Source organism: Stegodyphus dumicola, chromosome 8, assembly GCF_044657685.1.
Source record: "Stegodyphus dumicola isolate Sdum_Otavi_A_Nest chromosome 8, ASM4465768v1".
Classification (NCBI taxonomy): domain Eukaryota; kingdom Metazoa; phylum Arthropoda; class Arachnida; order Araneae; family Eresidae; genus Stegodyphus; species Stegodyphus dumicola.
Window position 1 is genome coordinate 70,395,487 of NC_140775.1, and position 21,803 is coordinate 70,417,289.

General features: G+C 31.3%; 1 protein-coding gene across 1 annotated transcript in view; it reads left to right on the plus strand.

Moving 5' to 3' along the window:
* The window catches only part of LOC118192553 (uncharacterized), a 306,776-nt gene that overhangs the window by 229,133 nt on the left and 55,840 nt on the right, over positions 1 to 21,803 (plus strand). The window contains exon 3 of the mRNA XM_085821984.1: positions 11,112 to 11,235. Within this exon, the coding sequence (XP_085678110.1) occupies positions 11,112 to 11,235 (124 nt within the window). The remainder of the gene's footprint in view (positions 1 to 11,111; positions 11,236 to 21,803) is intronic.

Genomic DNA, 21,803 nt, shown 5'->3' on the forward strand with positions numbered 1-21,803 from the left:
TAAAAAACGATAAAAAGAAAATCTGAAAGGTTTCAGTTTATAAATTACGTCCAAAGGGGTGTTTTTTAAATATTTTGTGTGTTACCTTTATTTATTAAATATCATGTTCTTCGCACTTAAACCATGAAGTACAGTTCAAGAGCAATATCGCAAAATAATTTTAAATTGAGCCATCTGAAGGTATAAAAATGTTTTTTTTTTTTTTATTTTATTTATTTTTTTTTTTAATACAATGTTGCCGTTTCTCGCTTTGAAATCCTTGAGTTGTTAAGCAAAAATTCGTTAAAAGTTTTACAAAATATGAAATCGGTAATAAAACAAAGCCCAAATTGGGCTTCGAGATGCCCATATTCGCAGTAGGATTACGTCATTCAAAATTGTATGGCTCTAGGTACCGTTATTTTATCACAATGCGAGAAAAATACATACATTTATGCAGATTCTTCATTATTTAATTTCTTCAAATATAATAGAGGGTGATGCTATTTGGTGGCAATAGTTTGAAAAATGAAACGGACATTCAGAATGATTCGATGCAAAATCGCAAAACGAAAACAATAGTCCCTCAGGGACAAAGCCTCTTTGGACTAAAAATGTTATTAAAAACACAAATAAAAACACTTTTTGAGATATTCACTTTTCTACAATGGTGAGTTATACGGTTCTATAATACAAAAGAAGAGTGAAAGATCACGCGCCAAGAAAAATAACTCTCAGGTATATTACACAAAGGCTGTTTTTAAATATAAAATTCAATTTTTAATTGAATCTTAATTTATTTTTATTTATTTAAATATGTTTTCCGCTTTGTCAACTTTAAGTGTTTATAAACATACCTCAACTAAATTATGCTGCTTAATGATAACAGTGTGATAATGATTCAAGGATATAAAAAATATACATTAAATATACGTAATATAAAATTTAAACTTTTATTTCGATTACCTTTTATTCGTTATTACCCTTAGATTCTCCTACTTAATTTGGATCTCCTATTTAATTTGATTATTTTTCCTTCCTATCCTAAAATGTTTAAAACAAACTCCCTGAAGGGTGTCATTCCAAAGTTGATAGTTATCATATGAACACGTGCACTTATCAAAAAGTAGAAATGGAACTGAAGTTTTTTATCTTGTAGTATTCAATCCCCCCCCTTCACACGCCATACATACAAGTGGTCAGATACTTGCTTATCAAACCAAAACGCTTATTAACCATTAGTAATAATGCGATATTATGCCCTTCTCTTGAAAAATAAAGTATTTTCATTGTTCTAAATCCAGCATCAATTGACATAACCTACTGTCTCTCTTTCCACGTTTGGGGGAGGGGCATTTGTCTATAAAACATATAACTTGCAACCCTTCTTTTACGGTTAATAGTGATGTTGTATATATAGGGTGTCCGAACAAATACGCTGTCTTTAATGTGCTCGAAAGAATACTTCATTCTTAGAAAATGGAAAATATTTTTGCATACTTTACATACATATTTAATCGTACCTTTTTGTTAGGACACACTATGCTTGAAACTTAGGCTTGAAATTATTGAACAACAGGTATATTCATCTCAGTTCTTGTATCGATTAATTATATTTATTAATTTGTTTACTGCATTCACATTCTACGCATTATGACAAAAATAAAGAATAGTATCAAATGACTATGACTACTTTTTCATTTTATAAAAATTACCAACAATTAACTTCTACTCTATCATCTTCAATTTTTATCATATAATGGTTTGCAATTGACATTTGGCTACAAATTCTTAACTTTCCCATTGGATTTTATTTTTGATACAAATTATACGCTTCGTAAGAATTAAGAGATTTATCATGCAAAGTTATTTATTATAAGATTACAGACTAATTAATCAAATTTTATTCATAGCCACCTTCTGACTACATTTCGTGGCTCTTAATTCCAATGAAGATGATTATTAACAAAAGTTTCCACAAATACATCCTCACCCCGACAAGATATTTTTATCATGTTATCTCATTTTTACGTCACTTTAATTTATTTTCTAAATGTGCTTAAACTAGTAGATTAAAATAAGATTTCAATAAATAAAATGGAAAAAAATTGTTAGTTTCGTAAAATAAAAATTGACATTATCTTTTATGTAGCTATGATATATCAGTTTTTATTTGGAGGATGCACCAAATATGCATATTCTGAATTAAAACTCTTACAAACATTTGACAGTAAGAGTAGTCCCACTTTCATTATAAATGCAATTTGTAACATTTTTTTAATCTTGAAGGCATATATTTTTAAAAACTGAGTTGAGTTTGAATTCATTTAATGAATACCTTTTAAGCCGCATTAAATTAAAAAAAAGTATTAGAACTTTTTAAGGCATTATTTCATTATTACAGTATGAGATATAATATACGCATAGACCACATATGTCACATAGCTGAAATTTTAATTCTCTTTGGATTAACGATGAAAATTTTCTAAAGCATGAAATTAATTGCTAATTATGCTGAAATCAAGTGATGAGGCTATCCTTTACAGGATAACATAGGGCGGGATTCGAAAAACGAAACAGATTAAACCGAAAAACGGACCAATTACTTTGATTGGTTTCGACTGAAACACTGCCGCGTTGTCATCCCATTGGCCGTAGAACTTTCCAACTTGTTTGCATAGCAGACAAAGCTAAATAAACATTTCTAGGTATGAAGTATGAAAAAAAAGTTTTTTTTTTTCCCTTTCTTTTCTTTTCCACAGCTGTGTGATTATGAGACACTTCGAAGAAATTGCTTCCGGTATCATTGTACTTCTGAAATCATGCAGAACTATTAAAAGATGAAATATTTTCATATTTTACATTTCTATTATGGTTTATTTGTTCTCCAGATACTTATTAAAAGAAGATGGAAGGGAAAACTAACTAAAAATTTTATTTTTCGTATTCTATCTTTAATACGTAGAAGCCACATAAATTTGCAGACAAAACGCGAGATGAGTTTAGTTTGGAACTGCAATAGAAGCACATTAAGAAATTTTTCAGAACTCAGAAGGTTAGGAACTTCTTAAATAGAAGGACTTATTAAAAAAGATAGCTAATTAAAAGCAATAGCATAATTAGTGAACACGTTAAAACATCAGATCATCCAGAGAGAGAGCTTAGAAAACTTTACAGTATTCTGTGAGAATTTTTTTAGGTTTAGGTTTATGATTTTGGTACAATAAACTCATTGTACAGGTTGGCCACTGAAAGGCTGAAGGGTTTGAAAAATTCATAACGTATTCGTTGTCAATCTTTTATATTTTATTTTATTTTCACTTATTTGTTTATTTAATGTATGTTATAGAACATACGTTCTAAATTAAAATCGGTACGTATCATGTCTAGTAAGCAGCAAAACTCATCTTTTTTCTATTCCAGTGAAAAATCAATTATTGAAACTCAGATAGAATACAACAACTTAGTCAGAATATCTCCGAGTGTACATGATTAAGAACCTAAACAAATTTAATCTCAGAATGAACGTGACTAAGAAACTAAACGTCCGGTCTGGAGAGTCTGCTGTCTTCCGGGAAGAGGTCTTGAGCTCACTATGCGCACTGATGCAGCGGTAGAAGCTGAACGGCAGAGTGGCCTTAAGGATTCATCTGTCTCTGTCCCTCTTTGCTCTGGTTAAATAGGCATCGAAAGCTCGAACCATATGCATCTCGTATAGAAACATTTTTACATCCCGTTTGAGAATCTTCTGAAGATATGTTCTGGCGATGCCTAGTTGATCAGAGAGATGACGAGGAGAACCTCAAGAAGGTTCCATTGGTACTCACTTCTCTTGTAAAGCTTCCACTGCTGCGTCAATGAGCATAATGCGCTTAGGGTCTCTTCCCGGAAGATAGTAGATTGATCCAGTTCTTTTAAACCGGGCGATTAGATTCTGATTCATGTTACCGCCAGAAGACTCTATAAAATGTTGATGGTTATTTCTCTAAATATGAATAATTAACCTTTCCCTATAATGCAGAACTCAACGAATGGACTAGAAAAATTCAAGGAAATTTACTCGTTACTGAACATCACCTACAAAAAGAAAAGAAAAAATAGAAAAGATTGAAAGCAAACAATTATGAATCTTTCAAATTGTTCAATCTTTCAGTGGCCTCCCCGCAGAAGGAACCGTTTCAACACTGCTCGAAGTAATTACTGCAATCCCAAAAGTTCTGTAAGATGTTGAATTCAGTAGATAGCACATGCAAAAAAGGTAGCAACGCATATTAACAAATATCGATTAAAAATTTTCATCGGCTATATAACTATCGCAGCCAAAACAAATTATAGTCCTATATCATGGAGAATAATTTAAACAAAATTATTCTCCAAATTATAGTATTAATATTGGAGTTTTTAACCGCCACGTGTTGAAACCTCGGGTGTCTTCCTTTGCTTTATATCTTTTCTTTCTTCCTTGTGATTTTCTTTTCGGAGAACCTGCTGTAACATTCCTTTTGTTCCTTCTTAACTGCCTACGCGTTTGCCGTGGATGGAGGCCCGTAAGGCTCGTCTTGTTAATTGAAGAGCAAGGTACTGTCCACATCACACTACTTTGCCTTTTGCTTTAAACTGAAATAGAAGTACCTTAGCTGTTCTCGTTAGGGTCAGCCGACTAGTCACTAGTCCCTGGTGTCAGTGGCTTGGGGATAAGCAATCGGAAGCTATTCCGCTTTCGGAAAAGTCTGCTGTAGATTTTCAGTCAGCGTATAGACTTGGTTAACTCTTGAGCAGGAATATGCATCCTGCTGTTGGACTCTGTGGTTGGTAGGGCTGTAAGGTATATTTTAATTTTATAACAGTTATTTAATTTCATAGCCCTTTGCTATAAATTCTTGTTTCCACTTACAGCTCCCTACCAAAATGAGTTTTTAGAATCGCTTTGAATGCAAATGAATTAGAAAAAGTATTTAAGGAAGATTCAACTAACTTCGAAAGAAAGTGCTAGGAATCCTTAGTAGCGCATGTTTGCCTTCTGCCTCAGTCACTCTTGAAACTGTTACGATCGGCCGTATTATCAGGTGCCTTTTGATATTCAATGGCTAGTTTAAATCAAGGCCAACTACGTTAGATATTTGTGTTTAGCTTCAGCTAAGTCTCGTTTAGTTAACTATAGCTTTGTGCCCTATTTCTTATTCTAAGCCCTAGTAGAGGCTTCCTGTAAGCCCAAGAAGATGCTATTTTTATTTGAGAGAAGTCAAAGGTATTTTAACCCTTCTCGAGTCTACGTCTTAGTTGTTCTTAACTTAACGATAAGTCACTACATAGTCCGCCAGGTTCCTCGACGTTCATCTTAAGCAAAAAGGAGTGAGGAACCCTACAGGACAGCTGGGTCTATTTTTTTTTTTTTTTTTTTAATGATTTCAAATAGTAAACTCGATAGTGTTTTGGCAAATAAAGAATAAACAAACAAAAAATGCTTAATTAAAAGAAATTATGTTAAAGCAATCTACTTCTGACTACCGTCAGGGAAAAGAAAATATTATCTTTTTGAAAGGTGCAATTTTCGAGAATGATTTTCTTTGTGTTTCAGAGGACTAAAACCTCCGAGTTTAACGGAAATCTCTGGTCAAAATATGGGCGTGATTCAGCAAACCAAGATACGTGAAGAACGTAGTTTGTAACACAAAGCATATCATCCTGACTTTCAATTCGAAAAGCTTTAATGCCAAGAATTTAAAAATTCCCATGAGACCCTATATTTAAAAAATTATACGATGCTGCCAGCACTGTCTCCTTAAGCAGCATTTTAGTGGCTAATAATAAAAAAACTTCTGATGTGTACACCACATGACTTCCTTGTACGGAATATTAAATTATACACATTTTTTCTGGCATTTCATTTAAACTTATTGGATTGAATTAAATCTACTTCGCCGACAGCGAATAAACCACAATAGAATAAATGCATTCTTTAAAATTCACTCTAGTATTTGTTTACCATAGCGACACTCTGGCGCTAGATTCACTTAACAGTATTATATTTCGTTCATATTATAACTCATAATGCACAAAATTAATATCATTTAAAGAATAGAATTATCTAATCGTTGCCACATGTTCTATTCAAATACTATAATAAATAATAAAGCTAGAATGATGTATAAAAGAAATTAAGCAAATAAAACAAAAAAGAAAAAGTTTTTCACAGACGATTGAGTATTTCTCATTCAATTAATTCAGTTCTCACTTCGCGAGAAGGCAAAAATACATAAAAACTCAAAATATCTATATTCAAAATTACGAAGTAAATCTTAAACACTTATTTACTCGAAAAAATTCCAGAAAGGATTAAGCATGATTTAATTGGCAATAATAAATGAAGGCGTTATCTTTGTTGTTGCAAAGCTAAGTTTCTGTAGATTGGCAACAAATCCACTAGTCTGCTGTTTCAAATGTAAACAATCAATGGCCGCCATAAAAAAAAAGGCTTAGCAGCACTTAAACAACTTTAAAATTGTTGATAATTCTAAAAACATTGCATACAGATTTACGAAAGGCATAAAAAACCTTAACCGGAAGATAAAAACAACATAATACAATAATTTTTAAAGCAAAAAAAGTAACTAGTAAAACTAGTTAAAGTAAAAGTGAGATAACTGAGCCGGGTAACAGAGTGGATATATATATAAATATATTTATATACGTTTGGTGCGGACGATTGCAACCAAAATACGAGGTGCACATCTACATGTTATAGCAGTCCTATATACAAAATTTCAACGTTCTGAGGCTACTCGTTTTTGAGTTATGCGAGATACGTACGTACGCACGTACGTACATACGTTTGTACAAACTCCACGAAAAATTCTCTTCAGAAATAATTTTACAGTTTTATAATTTTTTTTGAAGGAAAAGAGTATTTTATTCTGTCCATACATACAGATGTCACGCAAAAACATCGTTAAATTGCATTCGATAGCGGTCAAAATGGATATTTTCGTTGAAATATGCTGCCTAAAACTTTTCGCAATTACAATACTTCCTTTTTACTTCGTACAAGGAAGTGAAAACGAATGCAATAATTATTCAATATAATAAACCTTAAACTTACATTACTTTTAAATTGCACTGAAATAAAATATTTTCAATTTTACATAATGCTTAAATGCACTATTTGAATACAAAAATAAAGAAAAATGATAGGGGGACTGGGGGGAAATATTGAAAATAATTATATCAGTTGGGATAACAAGTGAAATCTTTCAGCATTTTTGTCCTCCGATCTCGAGAACAGAGACTATCATATTATGATATATATCGATAACTCGATAGTCAGACATTATGAGCTCAGTGAATTGATTTAAATTTTAAAAAATATTTTTCGTCTTCGAGAGAAAAAGTGCTTTTAAAATAAAATGTTTGAATATATTTTTAAAACTTTACTAACTTGACAAGATTTTATAACAATATACAGGATGATTATAATTAAAGCTGCAATTTACAAACGCTCTAACTTTAAAACCTACTGGACAGAATGACTTGATATTTTACTAGAAGAATCGTGAGGCAATGGAATTTTGTTTGGTGAAGGAAAAAAACTAGTTCCAAAATGTGCCGATAGATGGCGTTGTCAGGGCTCAGATGATTGTTGTGGAGGTATGCACATTCCTAAGACACTACATACGCACCACAGACATAGCTGTGATAAAAATGCAGAACACTAGCGGAACACGTAATGCTTTGCTTGAATGTTTCATCATGACTGACAAAGGAGGATCGCGCTCTATTCGTGAAGCTTTTCCATCAGAACGGTGACTCTGCGTTAACAGCTATCAGGAAGTTCAGACATTAAAAGGCATAAAATCCGGCCCTATGACCACTTACGGCCTGTAGAAAATGATAGATAAATTCGAAGAGACCGGTTTATTTGACGTGAAACGAGGTAAAGGGCGAAAACCAGTTACGACGGCGGCAGTGGAATATGTGGCCACAACGTTACAGGAATAGACGAATAGTGATGCAGGAATCAGCAGTGTACGATAAAATTGGACGAATGTTGGATATACCTATCAGCAAGGTGCGTAATGTCCTATGGAACATTTTGCACCGTTATCCACGCAAGATAACTCGTGTGCAGAAATTGCTACTTGCTGACCAAGAAATACGTGAATCGTTTGCACAATGATTTCTTGCCAGGATAGAAGTAGACAACGGATGGCTAGAGAACATTCCGTGGTCTAGCGAAGCCCAATTCCATTTGCAAGGTTATGTAAATACTCAAAATTGTAGGGTATCAGCGATCGAGAATCCGTTCCCGCTACAGCCATTACCTTTTCAGTCTAAAAAGGTCAATGTGTGTTGTGAAATAATGGCAGCGTTTGTCATCGCTTCGTTCTTCTTCGAGATCACACCTGCGAGTCCCGTTAGCTCTACTGTTTTGTCAAGCAGTATGAAGCATTTTTGCTTAACCATGTCTTTCCGGCAATTCAGCAGCGTCAATGTGTGGATCACGCAATATTCATGCAAGATGGCTCTCCACCGGACATTGCTACTTGTGTGAAGTAGCTGCTGATCACTCATAAAATCATACGTTGCCATTTTCCAACTAGGCGGCTGCCAGGTGCGCCCGACTAAACCCGTGTGATTTTTTTTTCTTTGAAGAATGTTATTTACAGTGGGTGGATTGAGAATCTAGAGCCGACTTGAAGGCAAGTATCACGACCACATTCATAGCATCAGCACAGAGACCCTCCGAACTCTTGTGGAACAGGCTGTTTTGCGCTTCCAATTAGTAGGGAAACAAGGCGGAGGCTATATCGAACAACTTATGCGTAAGGTGTTAGTTTCACAAAGCTCCTCTTTTTTCTCTTGTCACTATTATTGTTTTCGCTGTACACACGTATTCGTTAAACTGTTTGCTGTGACTGTCTTTTCACCTGTCATAAACCCCTCTATCTATTACTTCCTTTTGGCTAATAACATTCCTGTGTTAGCAATTAGGCCTTACCCCTGAGAGCGCCCTCTATCGGCACATTTTAGAAATATTTTTTTCTTCACCAAACAAAATTTCATTGCCTCAGAATTGTTCTGGTAAAATATCAAGTCATTCTGACCGGTAGTTTTAAAGTTAGAGCGTTTTGAAATCGAACTTTAATTATAATCACCCTGTATATTCTTGGTACCAGGGGATTAAATTTATAATTTGGAAAGCTTAACAAGCAGGAACTTCATATCTGAGAAAAGTTAGTGTATACCTTATGAATTATTTTTATTATACTTAATATAAGGGAAAACTATTTACATTGGGACTTTTTATCCAGGATTAGCTTTTTTTTTTTTTTTTTTTTTTTTTTTTTTTTTTAAATCAATCAACTTATAGAGTTTTAGTGCTTGGAAGCACAAACTAGATCTAACTCAAAAACAGATGTTGAGCGAATTATCACTGCGTCTGAAGAAACTTGAAAAAACTGAAGAAACTAGAAAAGGTTTAAAACAACCTTTTCAAGTTTCTTCAGTTTTTTCAAACATAAATGCAGAAATGCAAACTTTAAACATAAATGCAAACTTGTGCTTAAAATCAACTGCCACTTGGGCGATGAAACTAAAGTAATAGTCAATTAAAATTTAAAACATGGACTAGTCATCTAAGGACTGCACAATTATATTTAAATCTAAGCTGTCTGCTTATATTGCTTCTGAAATTCTTAGGTGTCCAAGACTGAAGATACAAATAACAGTGGGCTTCATCACGGAGCATTATTATTTCAGAAAACGCCTTCATGCTATGGGACCTTTTCAACAAGACCCTATATGGAGGAAATGCTGTAAGAACGAGGAAACAGCACACCATATTATATATGAGTATTATGCTCTTGCCCACACTCGCTTGACTACTATAGGTATTCTCAATAGTAAAGAGTTACACCTGAGCTCTATTAAGGGGATGTCGGACTTTAGTGGGTGACCCAAACAAACGGACTTAGGAAGCATTGTGTTTGGTGCGTTTTGCATAAAATGCTAGGTAGCAAGTGCCTGATACCTGACAGACTCAACCTGAAGAAGAGAATCTAAGCTGGTTAAAAAAAAAAAAAAATCTAACCATTGTATCAATTTAAATGTCAACAAATAACGCAAAATCAACTAATTACAAACTTAACAGAGATGGCTTCAAGTTTCGAGAGGCAGAAACAAGCTCTGTCTTGCAATCCAGAAACCTCAGCTTAAATACTCTCTAACTCACTTACATTTCTGATGAGGAAACTGAAAGGAGAAATTATAGTAAGGGCTGAAATTGTAAATAACCTGGTTAATACAAAATAAAAGTAACTTTGCAAACTATAAAAAAACTCCTTTTTACACATGTTATGACGCAAGAAATATCGATATTTTCTATTTTGGCAAAAAAGTATTTTTTTTGTATAATGAAATTAATAACGTCTGGAAAAAAAAGTACAATCTAATTCTTCAGATTCCAGTTTAACACCTAAAACCTATCAAAGTACTAACATGCAGCGTAATCGTGAGGTTATTCCAAGCTAAATTTTCCCGCAATGAGAAACATAAATTAAAAGGAATCAAAGTTGAGTATCCTTTCTATTGAGAAAGATTTGCTCATTGTATTTATACATGGTACATTACACATTTGTATACATTGTACACAAAAATTCAGAATTCCTTGAGCTCAATTTACTGATATAGAAACCAGCATAAAATGATACAAATATTTCTTTGCATCTCTGAGTATACCAGAATGATGTGTGGGTATACGCATTTAACTTGCGATTAAGAGAAGAGTTTGCAAGATACAACGTATAACTATATCTAACTTTCCATACAAAAGCTAACTTAAATAATTTCAATGATTATACTAAACAGTAAGTATTTATCATAGTAAAATCATCCTAAGAAAAGAAATTTAAATAACAGCATTCTTATATAGAAATTTATTGTTTTTACTTCAATGAATAAGGCATAGTCTAATATTCCCTGATTATGCGTATTTGTTCAAGTGGGCATGATGTCTGAAATACTAGTTTGCAAAGCTTAGACTCCATAGATAAATATCATAATAAAAGAGTATTGAGATTAAACTGTATGAAACATTAAATCGTGTTTTCTGAAGAGAAATATATGTATAATTTCAGGACTATATTCACCAGTTACCAACTGGAAGAACTCGAGAAGGCTTTCAAAGACGCTCATTACCCGGACGTCTACGCAAGAGAAATGCTATCTCTGAAAACAGATCTGCCAGAAGACAGAATACAGGTAATGATTTTTTTATTTCTTTTCAGAATCTATCAGATTAAAAATAATGCACAAGAAAAGAAATAAAGTAGTTTCGGACTGCTTTAAAAATACTTAAATTTCAGTAGCTGTTTCAAGGTAGATAGTTGAATGCATTTCGAAAGACAAACGATTTATTCTCCTCAGCCGTACAAGTGTCTGGCTGATTGAAGCTTACATTAGTTTAATCTCATCTCTCTGAATAATAATTTCTCTTCCCAAAAGAAAAAATAAATAAATTTTATAGTCTGTTTCTTCAAATTTGAGGAAAGTTTGGATATTTAAATGCTCTCTTTCAGCTTTCGAAAGCAAGTTTAAATCTCTCTCGCTCTTTCTCTCTCTCTCTATATTTTATATATATATATATATATATATATATATATATATGAGGCATTATGGGGGCAATTATTATGTATATTCACCTCCCCTTTCTGTTAATTGTACAAAATTGTGGGGTGCATAGAGAACTCATAAATGATGATGTGTGAATCCATTTATGCGTTCCAAGGCTTGCTGTCATTGGACAAGAGTTTACAGCATTGCAGGAATAATAATTTGACTTAATGTGGATTAACAATGCTTAAATTTATTCATGCACTGATGTTCTTTTTTAATAAAATTATAATTTCATAATTTTTAGAGTTTTGATATTTTTCTGTATGTTTTAATTTTTAATTCAAACAAGAAATGTTGGATTGAAAGCTGAAAAATTGCAAATAGTTTGTTTTTTTTAGTTAAAATTTGAAATTTATTAAAAGCAAGTACTTAGTTCATCAATTTAAAATGTATTATTTTTACTTACTTAATGAAAAATTTTATTTAAGGCTTTAACTGTTTGCATTTTAAAATAGCCAGAAAGCAAGGCTTCCTTTTTCCTTCTTTTTATTTAATTTAACCCTCTTTCCCCTTTAATCACTTGATACACTTTATTTTGTAGCTTAGCAAACTATAGATGCTGCCGTCATGTATGAGAGCAGAAGAGTTTTTAATTAGGTTAATTAAGTAAATGTACGTACAATTACTTTTATAGATAAATATTATTATTAAGAGTTATATGTAGTTTTTAAATAGCTCCCCTTATTATATTAATAAGCAATATTACATTTCGGAAGATGAATGGAAAATATTATACCACGTCTATTGGAAATTTTGTCATATTTTGATCAGACGTGATTTTCTTGATTGAAAGAAGTAAAATCTTTTTAAACTATAACCTTTTTGCAGAGATGATATGCTTGTAATCAGTTTTCTTATCCTCGTGGTTTATAAAAAGCAACTTAACGTAACAAGAAGCAGAGAAATAGAGAAAAAGAAATACCTCAAAGCAGGGTAATATGATTATATAAAATTATGAATATTTACTCAGATATGTAGAAACGGTAAAGGAAGCTTCATTGAGTAATCTATTTTGGTTTAATTTTGCCTAAAAATCCTGTCAATTTCTGCACCAAAATTGCTATAGTTCAACTACAATTTCTCTTTTTAGAATGGCAATGAAATATTTAAAAAACAAACAAACAAACATAAAAAGCTTATTCAAAATTGCTCAAAATAATCCCAACCAAAAATTTTCAGTGCTCACAACTCTTCAAAAATTTCTCAGCGTAAAAGATACTTCATTTTTTTGAAGTGAATTCTTTCAAAATTTCCTTCAATTTAAGAATTCGAAAATTTTATAATGCAGGTGATATATTATCATCACTTTCAATCTTTGATTTTCACTCAAAATAATACATGCAAACAAACCCGTCCGTTCATCTTTTAATAGGCAAGTTGCGTATATAAGGAAAAACCGTCTCTCCCCACCTTTTTATGTTCATAACTGTGGACTTTTCATATAAATAAACAAAAAGCTCTCTTCTTTTAAATTTTACGTTTAAATAAAGAAAACCATTTACTCTTATTTCAAGGTTGATATTATAGTCGTCAAGAAACATGTAAAAAGAAAAAAAGTCTGTTCGACTTTTATAGTCTGTTCGACTTTTATAGTCTGTTCAGGTAAAGATAAAGAAAACGATATTTCTATCTAGTCAGGGCCAAGCAGTGAACAGTTATAGGGCTAAACACTTAATAGTTTAACTTAAGTTCAAATGCCGACGAACGAGCTGACTGTAAGGGAGTTTTCGGGATTTTCTATAGCGTAACATGAATGCACTTTCCTGTCATTGATGTTAAGTCCTCAACGAAGGCATACCTCCCCTTAAACAGAAGCCCTTGTGCCTTATTACAATCAGAATAATAACCTAACCTTACTTTAACTATTAAGATGGGAGGGGAGAAAGGCCTCTTTATCTTTTAACATCCAGGTGAATGTAATAAAAACTCTTCTCTTCGTCCTTTAATATCTATTTTTTCAAATGCATATAAAGAAAACGCTTTTTTCACTTTTTTAATGTTGACATATTCTAACTATCAATATGTATGTAAAGAAGATCCACCTCTTAGTTATTTTTTTAACCTTCCACCATCTATATACATAGGTAAAGAAGGCAGTATTTTCAGTCCAAAAATTCGATAGCGAATTATCAGTAAATAAAGACTAATTAGGGATTTTTGGTATTTTTACAATGATGTTTATCTTTCTCTTTGTATGTGTGTTATGATTTTTTGTCCACGATATCTCTTACATCAAACTCCCATAAACTTCTATTTTTCGTATTTAAGCTTGGATACGGTGTCAATTAAATTGTGAGTAAAATTGGACAACCGAAAATTATACTCAAAGCTCATAATAATTTTGCAGCAATCAACGTGACATATTATTGCACATTTAGACAATAACATATTGTTGCAGTTGAATAAGCATTGTTTACCGAAACAGAGTGTCTACATGAGTTTAGAAGGATTTCGGGACATTTAATTAATGTTTAAAATGTAAGGATTATCTTTTTTAATTTAGTTATAATTATTAATCTATCATAATTTAATTATCATATTAAAATTAATATGATTTCCATGATAGAAAGGGTTTTTCTTAAAATTTCCAGACATACTGATTTCTATTCCTTTTGCATTACTTTTCAGAGTCCACCAATCGTGGTTTGTTTCGGCTCAGATATATTTTCAAGAGACCAAAAGGCACAATAGTTTATAGATAAAACTTCAAGGACTTTTCAAGAGTCCGTAGATATATATGCAATACCTATATCAGTGTTCATTTTATTTTAAAGAAAGCAGCTGTATTTTTCGAATTATGACTTCCTGCTTTATCTTGATGAAGTTTCACTCTTTCAAAGTTATTGGAATAAAGAATAAATAGAACTTTTTTTTTTTGGTGAATATCGGGCGTAAAAACTTCTCTTGCTAGTACACTAAGTTGGTTTTAACATTTTCCTTCAATATTATTTTTAATTTCCCATTGTATGTTACTCCTATGGAAATCATTATGCCCCTAATAAAACTTTCTTTGCTTTGATGGAACCAGGTTTTTATACATTTTCTTTTTGCTTTCGATAACACGCAGACTTTTTTCTTCAGTCGTAGCAAACCCATGCTTCGGCCAGTCACAGGGTTTCCATTTATTTATCTATATATATATATGTCATATTAAAGCACAAAGGAAAAGACGGAACACTGTAGACGCGTGATTAGACCCATATTGAAGAAGAATTTTGATTGCGTAGTATTTAAAGAACTTGGCAGTCGAGGCAGTTTTAATTCCATTTTTATTTCCAATTGATATTTGTGGCCACAATCACTTGGCACTCTAGTCGTGCCTTTCCACAGAAGATTTACATTTTTGATATTGTTGAGATAAAAAGCAAGCCAGCGAAATTACATCTTAGCAGAGCAGAGGGCAAAAGCTGAAGTGCGTAGTTATGAAAGATGGAAGCACGCGAAGAGAAAAGTTTTGGTTTACAAGGTCAGTTTCAGTTCTTAATTATTACTTCATCAGAATTGCGCGGGCCATAGAGTGATCTAGAAATGACGCAATGCAGAGAAGTTATAAAGAGGAAGAATTAATGTTTTTAGTTATTCTGATTCATATAATTTTATCTTACATATTCCCCCCTTCAAAAAGAAAAAGGTGTAGCGACAGAGAAGCCTTTTGAAAGAGAAATAGTTAAAGCACTAGCAAATGTAAAAAAAAAAAAAACATAAATCATAAAATTTTTGTCCTGTAAAGTATAATTTATAAATATCAATTTTTTTTAATAAATTTTTAATTTTTAGAGTCCTATTGAATTTTTCAGCATTTCAGTCCAAAAGTCTTTTTGTTTGAGAGTTCACATAATCATAATTCTTCAGGGAAGGTTCTTGTTATTACAGAATATCACAAAATAAACTTTTACACAATCATTACTTATAATTAAATGTAATGCACATAAATATTTATGATACTTATTTCTATACTGATAAATTATATTTTAACAGCATATAATAATAGGAGTAAGCTTCAGAAAATATGGTTTCACCGTTATTATCTTTCATTTGCAATTCCTGATTTTACCAAACTGGAAGCCTCGCAATACTTCTAAACAAACATATCCATCAATAGGGCTGTCCTCTTGAGCTAACCAGTGTGTTCTCTGCACTGGTGGCCCAGGGTGCCTAGACAGTTACTTGAAAAGGCCTCCGTTCCTTGCATTAAGGTAACTGGCCTTTGAGAACTGCACTAATACATTCCATAATAAAAAGAATATAATAATAATATAAAAAAATTACAAACACTCATAAAATGAGAGCCTCCAACATTATCTTACTTGAAGAGGGTGAAGGGAACAACTGTACAGAGGTAATTACAGGCCTCTGTTGAAGGAACCAGTACACCCTCATCATACTTTACTTAACACACAATAACTCATAAATTTTAACATGCATTTACCATAATTTTATATTACGCATCTGTAACAATTTCACTTATTTTTAACATCTTTATTTTTAGAATAATTTTAAAATTCGTATTCAAAATTCTCAACAAAATTCCAAAAACATAAAAACTTATCTTAAATCCTTCCCTATGAGTAATTTAAATAGCTTAAAATTAATTACTTTGCTCACACATAATTATGAAAAATTAGAAAAATTAATGAACAAGAATTTCAGATTTTATCAAAACAAATTGCAGAAATTTTAACCAAAGTTGAAATGAAAACTATAGAATCCGATGCACATTTAATAATTTAGTTCCTGAGCTAGATTCACACTAATGTAATAATTTTTGAGCTGTTGAAAAAGCGGAAGTGCAAATAATTTTCTGTCGCACATACTTGCAAACACCAACTCAGATCGACCTTGAACTCGCTGTAATGCTGAATTCCTACACGGTAATTCACTGATGATTTAAAGCACTTTTTTTTTCTAAATATTGTAGAGATCGGCGAAGCAAATTCAATATTCCTTTTTACTATCATTCGAACTTCTCAGTTTATCGAGATATTACTTTCAATCTGTAAACACTACGCGTGATTATTTATTGAAGCACTTGCAAAACACCACAGCAGAAGAATGATCTGTTATTTTTTAAGCACTGAAAAAACAAACTTGATGATTCACTTCTTTCACATTATCTTGGAGTTATCACAAAACGATGATTTGAAGAGCTGAATTAAATTTTCCATTGAGGTTTCAGGCTGCAGGAAACTATCCTTACCGGCTTTATTGTCATAATAAAAGCACAAGGAAATGAAGGTCGGAACACTGTAGATGCGTAGTTATCCTATATTGAAGAGGAAGTAATCTGATTGCGTCGTAAGCTAATGTGTTGACTTCGTAAATAAAACTTGGCAGTAGAAGCGATTTTAATTCCATTTTTATTTCCAATTGATATTTGTGGCCACAATCACTTGGCACTCTAGTCGTGCCTTTCCACAGATGATTTACATTTTTGATATTGTTGGGATAGAAAGCAAGCCAGCGAAATTACATCTTAGCACAGTAGAAAGCAAAAGCTGAAGTGCGTCGTTATGAAAGATGGAAGCACGCGAAGAGAAAAGTTTCGGTTTACAATTCGGTGATTGGTTGTCAAGAGGCATCTGGTATTAACGGTTACGTAAGATCGCATGATTAATTTGAATGACACAATGCAGAGAAGTTATTACGATTTTAGAATAAAGAGGAAGAATTAATGTTTATAGTTATATTATAATTCTGATTCATATATTTTTATCTTACATATATATATAGTTCTCATACAGTGTTTTACAAATTGTTCTGCCTTGAGAAACATGTATCAACATAAATTCCTGAATATTCCGTTTTTTAAGTTGTAAATCTTAGTTTATTATTTTATTTATGGTTGATATAGATGTATTTAAAGACTCTGCAATTTATTTTTGGGTCAGCATATTTTCTTTTATCATCAAAGAATTAACTTAAGAAACATTACAGGCCTTGCATGCCTTCTTCGAGAATTCGTTTGGAGGTTTTTTTTTTTCAATGTAGAAGTAATGATTGAAGGTTTTTCTCTTTCCGTTTAATAATACGGCTAGTTTTGTACTTAAGAATTTTAATACCATGCATTTCATAACATTTTTTAATTATGGAATAGAAATTCTCGTCTTCGGAAAGCGCGAAAACATGCCCTTCAATCCACAGCTTTTTACATACGGTATTTTAAAATAGGAGTGAATTTAAAAACAGCAGTCGATATTTCCCATTTCAGACAATATGTTGTTGCCAGAAATGTTTTATACCCAAATATGATTTTTCTCTAATTCTTTACAGAAATCGTTCTAAAAATGTGTAAGCACTCTCTGTGCCTAGATATCACGGGCTGAAAAGATCAATATGAAATGAAATTTCTTGACACTAAAAAAATAGCACAAAATAAAATTATGATATTCGTTTCAAAGTATTTATTTTAAATATATTCTAAATATTTAATTTTCTTTGATTAAAAATCAATTAAGTTACATATTATTAAACTGCCCAAAAAGAATATTTTTTAATAGAATCCTATTAAAATATTCTATTTTTTAATAGTAAAGGCACAAACATTTCGCTATATTTGTATAAAATTAGAAAAAAACAGTTTTTACATAGGGCTAATTATGCCTGATAAAACATTATCCAAAATTTCATATTACATAACTTTCTGTTTATTGGAACAATAAATTAGAAGTTGTTTACAAATCAGCAACTTGAAATTATACTGTACTTAAAGCTCGTTGGTATTTAAAACATGGAATTGGAGGGAAGTTACGTGCTGGTCACATCAAATACTTTTTAATCGTCTCCATTTGTATAAGGAGGAATTATTTCTTCGTTTTTTTAAGGTCTAATCAAGACGTAGGGGAAGGAAAAAGCATTTCTTCGTAATTTAATATTCTCGTTTCTTAAACGTTAATATGTATGCATTGAAAATTTTTCTCTTCATCTTTTGACGCCGACATTGTTAAATGCTCCATATGTATCGAAAGAAAAATCTTTTTTTCGCTTTTTAACGTTGATATCTTTTAGTCTTTAAGATTTATGTAATTAACATCATTCTCATAGGTATGTGCTAATGAACGACAATAAATCACAAGAAGTACTTTTACAGCCATCAGTATATTCTTTGTTCCCGACTCATTACCAATGTTAGATTCGAATTTTCTACTTAATCTGTCTGATGTAAATCCATCACACTTTCTGACTGAAGCTGTTAAAAGATTGATAACATTCTTTAAGCTAAACGAGTTTAATGCTCAGAAACAGATTACTGTCATTACTAATTGAGAAAAAAATATAATTATTTCCAGTGTTTAAATTTCACATAAAGTATATCGCAGACGAAACATTGAAACAAAATTAAAAAATCACTATTGATTTCTTACAAATTTTGAGACGGAAAAAATTTAGACATTCTACCAACAAGGTATAGTTAGTTTTTGTGAATTCTAGATTTAATACAAACTATTAATAACGCGAATATATTGCATCTGAAATTATCATTTATTCCTAAAGAAATTCAATATGACGATGTTAAAATTTCACGAATTCGTACTGTAAAAAGTACCATATAATTAAAATATCCCGGAAAAAAATCAGTATCTAAACTTCAGATTACGATATAAAAAGCTTTTTTACGCTTCCAAAGAAGAGTTTACTTTTAAAAACATTTAAAATTTTAAAAATATAAAAATTTTAAAGCGTAAAAATTGTAAAAATATTTTGATTCTCATTTAAAAAAAGTACTATGTATTTGGGATAACTCCAAAAACTAAATTTCTACAATTGAATAATTCTGAAACTAAATACAGAAAGGATTTTTATTTTAAAAGCTTTGACATTTGCATTTTTTGGAACGTAAAATGAAACGAATGTTTTTTTAGAAAGCAAAATCTTACAAACAGAAAATTTTTAAAGTATTAACAACGAATATTGCTGTTTAAACAGAAATATATATGATAAATAAGCTCCATTGTCAAAAGTCAAAGCTATTATGTTTATAAACTTATCGAAGGTGGCCTATTCTTTTATTATTCGTAATATAAAATTGTAGATGAATTTTGTATGAAAATTATTAATATTTTGTTTATATTGTACTGTATTAGAATTATTTTACTCATCTAATTTTTTAATATTGTATGAATTTTTTTCTTTAGTTTAATGTTCTATGAGTTTTCCTCTAATTTTTTTAACTGTTATATGAATTGTAAACAAAAGCTTATTTTATAAAATCTTTTACATTAAAAAAAATATTCTTGCCTTTAGATCATGTAACTTTCCTATGTCTGAATACTACTATATATCAGCACACGATTTGTATAAATAAAGTTTTCAAAAAAAATTATTTTCAAATACTACTACATATGAATGTACACTTTGTAGAAATAAAGTTTTTGAAAAGAATTATTTTCTGAAATTTAATAGTTTTTAAGTTTAATTTTTGAGTTAGGTTAGTTATTAGGTTAGTTAGTAGTTTGAGTTAGATAGTTAAAGGAAGATATTTAAAAAAATTCGGTATCTGAAGCAACTTTTTAACAAATTGCGTTACGACATTGTATTGTCATCCACATTTAGTATTCGTACAAATTTTGAGCTCCATCATGGAAAAGTTTAAAAATTGACGGCAAAGTTTCTACCAGTGTGACAAACACCATTGAGCATGTTAAATTAAATCTTATAAAAACGCGAATAGTTAAGAAAATAATAATAGTAATAATAAAAAGATTTTGATAAACAATAAACGTAATAATTTTTTATTTTAATCATTTTTCTTAAAAGAGATTGAAAAGTTTGTTTCAAAACCTTTGAAAATTTTAATTCTTTTTTAACAGATGTATCTTTGGATGTGAGAATTTTAAAGTACCGTAAAAGTAACGAAAATTAATAAAAGCAACTTTCAAAATGAAATGCTGAAAAAGATGTGTGTAAACTTATGAAATATAAAAAATTGAGAATGATACGATGGATTTTATTAACGTAATTATATCGCAGCCTTGAAACCACTTTCAGCCAAAAAAACTTTTGCCTTATAGCACATAAAAAAACTGCGTAGAAAATCACCCAATTAATGTATTTTTATCATTCTTGCCTTAAGAGGGCGAAGGGCGTTTAATAACCTGTAAAAATTTGCCAAACTATGTAAACTATGCGGCTAATCTTTAGAATAAGGTAGTTTGGCGACATTTTGGTAAGGCTTTACTAGCTAGAACTTTAGCAATAATCTGAGAAGTACACAGTTCGAATCATAGATTATTTTGTCTCACAGAAATGAGAGATCATGAGACATGTAATGTGGCATTTTCCGGAAAATTCCGATCGTGATTTTAGCTAATAAGCACTTAGAAACAATTTCGCTGCTAAAGTGCAGAATCGTCCACTTATTTGTTTGGCGCTTTGTTTGGCGCTTTTTACAAGAGTAAGAAGAATTGGATTTTTGTCAATTTTCTTTGACTTTTTAAGTGAAAATAGGTCGATGTGTACATAGATAAAGTCAAGGGTGTGCGCAGTGCCATTTTTGTGCAATTCTGGGATTTTTTTAAAGTGAAAATAGGTCGACGTGTACATGGATACCGCGTATGTGCAATTCTTAAAAACGCGCGAAGCAGTGGGCGATTCTGCACTTTCTCCCAATTTCGCACCTAATCTTCGTCATGATTAAACACTTTTATTCCATAAAAGTTCTAGCATAAGCGTAATTGGGCTAGCAGATTGTTGTAAAAAATGTTTAAGTTAAAAAAAAAAAAAAAAAAAAAGCCTTTACTTTGTGAAAACAAAATGGCGTCTAAAAAAACAACAACAACAACAAAAAAAAAAAAAAAAACTTGCAGGTTGCTGTAGCAGGGTTGGTCGCCAAATTTTCGTCAAAAAATCAACAAGTTACCATAATCCGAAGATTCACCAATGAATTTAATACAGTTTATTTTTATTTCTCAGTAAGCTAGAGGCAATTTCTTTGTTTACATGGTAATGTATGTTTAATTTAAGGCTGGCTAATCTTTATTTCTGAACTTTTTCAAAGTTCCATATAACAATGTAGTCTACCTAGATGACAAGTTATCTTTAATAGAAATTTGAAGCACGGATAGAAATGAAAATAAGATGCTTTTAAGGTACATAATTTTATAGCTATTTAGCTTTTTAACCTTTTCAGAGAAAAAATTTTTAACGGTCATTTGCAG